The sequence below is a fragment of the Leguminivora glycinivorella genome, chromosome 20 (genome assembly GCF_023078275.1).
Source record: "Leguminivora glycinivorella isolate SPB_JAAS2020 chromosome 20, LegGlyc_1.1, whole genome shotgun sequence".
NCBI classification, from domain to species: Eukaryota; Metazoa; Arthropoda; class Insecta; order Lepidoptera; family Tortricidae; genus Leguminivora; species Leguminivora glycinivorella.
The window spans coordinates 435264-440372 of record NC_062990.1 but is presented as its reverse complement, the minus strand read 5'-3'; the positions used below and the strand labels follow the sequence as shown (position 1 = coordinate 440372).

Below are 5109 nucleotides of genomic sequence, written 5' to 3'. Positions count from 1 at the left end.
TTTAAGAGGCCGATAGCTCGCAATGACTTTGAATTGTGTTGTTTAAGTCGTTTTTGTTAAAAAATTGTACATTAATACAAGTGTGGAAAGAGGAAATTTGAAACGAGTGGCGATAAATTAAAACATGACCGAAGGGAGTGTTTATAATCGAGGCGAGTTATGAATTTAATCATGATTCTACCATATAGAACATAATAGCAAAATGCCATGGTTGGTAAAATAATATGGTAGATTAAGGGTGTAAGGGTTCTATGTCTTTAAGTTTTTGACTTATGGGTCTGAAATTAAATTCTCAATTTAATAACATTTTATAGGTATTTGGTGGTTGCCCGTGTGGTGACGGGTTAAGAATTTCACCACCCCCCTTCTTCCCGTGGGTGTCGTAGAGGCGACTGTGGGATATGGGTTAAATTGTGGCGTAGGCGAGAGGCTGGCAACCTGTCACTGCAATGTCAGTTTCGTTTTCTTTCAACCCCTTATTTGCCAAGAGTGGCACTGAAACCTGAGTAGTTTCATGTGCTCTGCCTACCCCTTCATGGGACACAGGCGTGATTGTATAGGTATTTAAAATACCGACGAGTTATCTCTGACCAACGAAGCCAAGGTGGGGCGGCAGGACCAGTTTTGCGTTTTACAATCTATTTCTATAGTTTTTTTTATTTCTTGGTTTTATAGGCTAATATTAGACTCATAGATAGATAGATAGATAGATAGATTTTTATTGGTATTAATCATACACTGTCAGTTTACAATCATAAATTACAAAGAAAATAACATATCGAATTTAGCATAAAAAATTATTGTTTTCTGTAGTATTTGACATATGAAACCAAAATTTTATAAATTTTGGGTATTCAAATTGTATGATGACTACGTATTTTCGATTAAAAATGTGTGTATTTTTTTATTTATTATGGCCACCAAAAAAGCTGTCCGCGATGTAGTGACGTCATAGAATGACGAGATAATTCTATAGATTAAATTAACATGGCTGATGTTGTTTTCGCCTGATTATACTGTTAAAGAGGTTCAGAAATGAGACAAAACTTTAACTAAAATTATTTAATTTTTATAATCGTAATCTCAAAGGCTCTAACGACGGTGCGTGTGCGCCGTGAGGCGGGTCGCAGGCAAATGGACGAGCTCACTCTTGTGCTGCGGCGACTGCGGGGCGCGGTGTAGGGGGGAAGGGGAGCCCCGGCGGCGGGGCGACAACTCCGGAGTTCACCTTCCCTTACAGTCGACCATCCTGATGGTAATACGCCCACGGATTACCTGAAATTCATATAATACCTATAGTTGAAGTCAGAGGAACGTTACAAATGAAAGACCCATCCAAAAATCCACCGAGCCCGCCTCAAATCTAACTGACCTTAGCCTATCTGGCCATGAACGTTGTCTAACTGACTTCGCTCACGAGGCGAACTCTTGAATCTCGTCTGTGATCTCTTTAACTTATTTGATCCTAATCTTTCTGATCAAAGACCTATCCAAAAATCTGTCTAGCCCGCCTCAAATCTGACTGACCTTAGCCTAACTGGCCATGAACGTTGTCTAACTGACTTCGCTCACGAGGCGGACTTATTCGATCTCGTCTAAGATCTCAAACCTATCTGGTCTTAACCTTGCTGGTCATAGGCTCTATCTATCTGATGATACTGAGCCTACGAGATCTAGACAAAAAAGAAAACACTTTGCAATCTGGTAATCCAATCTAAACCAATGTCTTCGTAGGCTTTTATTCCATCTATCTGATGAACCTGAGCATAAAACACAAGATATTACGTCAAGAACTTCATTGCAATCTGAAACTGAAAGCTATTGTTCTGTTGATGAAATTACTCCAAAACTTGTAATCAAAAGTGGTAAATATCAGACACATTTTTTTTAGTTAGTAAATTAAACATTTAACTAACCTTAGACAATATCGGACGTGAACTTCAAGTATGCGTATGTCACAGTATCGCATTACTATTTCTTTCGTTGATGGATGATTTAATAAGAAATAAAATAGCACAATCTGCTTCAATATAATAATATTATTTAAACAAATAAACACTTCAACGTCATTAACATAACAAAATACAAACAAGGTCATAATTGACTAATCATAATAGTTTACTATTATTGAAGACAGCTACGATATTTTTGTACGTTATATTTAGAAATTTAAATGGTAAATCTACCTGATACTTTTTTTTTTTTTTTTTTTTTTTTTTTTTTTTTTTTTTACTGGCAGAGAATATCACTCAATTTTCAGAATATTTTCAAATAAACTAGAATTCTCTTTAGTTATGAACGGTTTTGCTTTGTCCGCGGCTGTAACACTACACTTCCACGAGAGTATCCCGTATAGTCTTATAAGAACCAGTATTTAATCGATTTATTTTCACTATTAATCTTTCGCCACTATTTTACGCTCAACTTAAACTAAATCATAATTATCATTAATGTTAAATTGTAAATACAAAACGCGTTAATCATTACTACGGTATTACGAATCTTATCGGCAGCGTTGGAATAGGCTACTTACCTTCTAGTCAAATCAGCGTCTTTTTAAGAACTGTCAAAACTAATTTGCACGATTTGCTAAGGAATTAATATGAAATCGAGTTTAGTAATGTCATGGTATACTCATCTACTTTATATCTTTGCATCCGACTTAATAAATTGGGTTTAAAAAATAACTATTGGTCATGTTTTCTTATATTATCTGACGCATTATTTCGTGCGTATAAATAATTTTATTTTGAGTACAGGCAGATAATAGATGAAGACACAAATGAAGATGAAAATAATAAACTTTTCGGACTTTGCCTTATAGGAGTCATTAACCGTTAATATTTAATGCCACTTTATACCTGAGTATCACTGAAATAATGCCAATATGTAACCGAGCATTCTCAATACTCAGCCCATAATTTTCTTTATGCAGGTATTATGCGACTTATGCAAGTGTGCACAAAAAATAACTGAGTAAAATAATACTTGATCTAGTAAACCGCCAAAAAAAAATTGTTTAACTTCAGCTTCTTCTTGAAATGACATACATTTTATATGACTGGTAGCACGAATAGATAAGCGTCAAGTTTTCCGACACATTAATATAAATAAATTAAACATAGCCCCTATAAAATGTGCTATTACGACCACGAGGAATTCGCACAATAACTGTATCATCACAGTGTCCTTAATTATCATAATTGGTTCATAACAGTTTAAATAGAACTTTTTTTTTAACATCTTGAGAAGAAAACTGTGTTGTACCAATGACTAAATAATATCCAATCATCAATTCATCAGATGCCAGATTAGTACTACGGTACTCATCTAACCTATTTCTACTACAGTATCAGCTGATTGACTGCATAAATAACTCTGTAGTTGACTCTTGATCTACTGCAATACGAGTTATGAAAATAAAAGCTGTCATAAGGTAACTTCTAACTTTAACAGCAAACCCGTACGACCACGACCGCCTTAGCAATAGTGTTAAATAGTGCTGCCAAAATTCACGGGTGCGATTAACTCAACATGATTGATTAATCAAACAGTTTTGTGATATTTTCTGTCATATACATCAACATCTTACATTTTAAACAATTTTAATAGGTTTGTCTTTCTTGCGAATACAGTTGTCAGCAACGTGGCCCCACTTGTCGCAACTAGTACAATGTCTGTGCTCTTTGCAATCAACACTAACGTGCCCATATTTAGAACAACGATCACATTGTTTTACATCAGTTTTTGTGCAAATCGAAGAGATATGACCTTTAATACCGCATTTATAGCAAGTGACGTCATCGCGCTGAGGCTGTTTTCGCCCTGTGTAAGATCTACCCACATCGTTGCTAACTGAACTAGCCTTACTTTTATTTGAACAATCAAAACCAGAATCTGTTAAGTACTTCAATAAACTTTTAGTATCACGGCAAGCGGCACCCCGCGCGCCGGTCGTCAACAAAGGATCGTTCAACGTAAAAATAATGACGTCGGTTATGACATGATCTGGTTGATCACATTTTGTTCCTAGTAACAGTTTTTTGTAGTAGAAGTCCAACACGTTTTCATTATTTTCACGTTTTACGGTAACAAATTCATACAATTTTGAAGCTATGCCTCGTCCTTCAGGAAAATCACATATTAATTTTTGTTTCCACTGGTCCCACGAATAATCAATGTTTTCTAGGGAATTAAACCACAATCGAGCATTACCAGCAAATTTAGTCGTCATTTGATAAATAAGAAATCGTTCATTCCAGTTGAATATTTTTGCTAGTGCCTCTAAACGTCTTATCCAACATTGAACTGTCATGTCACTTGATGCATCACCGTTAAAATCAGGTATATTATCAGAGCCCGATAGTAATTTGTTCATCTGACCTTGGTCCTGTGTACAAACTGAGAAAGAGTTGCAGCTCGCTCTCGAGCACGAAGCCGCGACAGGCTGTCTTGCCGCGCACCGGGCCGCGGCGGCGGCAGCTGGCACCGGCAGCAGCGGCGACCGGGGTATGGCGCGCTCCCCGCACGCCCCCGACGACGTCAAACCGCCCGCCGACAACACAGCGCCATCGCTGCCAAGCTCGGGAGTAGACCTTGCTATCGGTGGCGTAGTTGATAAGGTAGCGCCATCATTTGTCGGGTCTACTGTAACTGAAATGGCGGAGGTTATGTTATTTTGTCTCTTTGACTTATTTTCCACCGTCGTCGAGCCTTGAGAACTTGAACTTATCATTTTTTTCATCAAATGTTCTAATTTGTTAAGCCTTGTATCTAAATCAACATCAATATTAATCGACTTTCTACTTTTACTGTAATGTCGCCTGGTACGCGATTTACGTCGCGAACGTCGCCCAGAGCGCGAACGCTGCCTGGAGCGCGAGCGCGAACGTGATTCTTCAAAATCTTCATCCATCACAAACCACAATAACAATATTTGAAGGTAGTGGGCGGGTGATGTTTACTTATTAAAAGTAAGCTCGATCGCACTTCTGAACTGTTAAAGAGGTTCAGAAATGAGACAAAACTTTAACTAAAATTATTTAATTTTTATAATCGTAATCTCAAAGGCTCTAACGACGGTGCGTGTGCGCCGTGAGGCGGGTCGCA

General features: G+C 37.5%; 1 protein-coding gene across 2 annotated transcripts; it reads right to left on the bottom strand.

Annotated features, from left to right (window-relative positions):
- Nucleotides 1-1024: 1024 nt before the first annotated feature.
- On the bottom strand, nt 1025-4804 carry LOC125237232. 2 transcript variants are annotated; one of them, XM_048144238.1, is made up of 2 exons: nt 4384-4804; nt 1025-1275 (listed from the first exon to the last, which is right to left on the bottom strand). In XM_048144238.1, the coding sequence occupies exons 1-2, from the start codon at nt 4742-4744 to the stop codon at nt 1235-1237; spliced, it is 402 nt and encodes a 133-aa protein (XP_048000195.1). In that variant the 5' UTR covers nt 4745-4804; the 3' UTR covers nt 1025-1234. The 2 variants fall into 2 exon arrangements, with proteins under 2 accessions (XP_048000195.1, XP_048000194.1); XM_048144237.1 differs by lacking the exon at nt 1025-1275 and adding an exon at nt 3507-4045 and having other exon boundaries at nt 4298-4804.
- Between the last annotated feature and the right edge of the window lie 305 nt (nt 4805-5109).

Excerpts from the sequence above, each read along its gene's own strand:
- LOC125237232 (XM_048144237.1), bottom strand. The coding sequence starts at position 4,744 with ATGAAAAAAATGATAAGTTCAAGTTCTCAAGGCTCGACGACGGTGGAA. Across the intron at positions 4,046-4,297 it reads ACATGACAGTTCAATGTTGG|AAAAAACTGTTACTAGGAAC; the intron begins ATAAGACGTTTA and ends GACTTCTACTAC.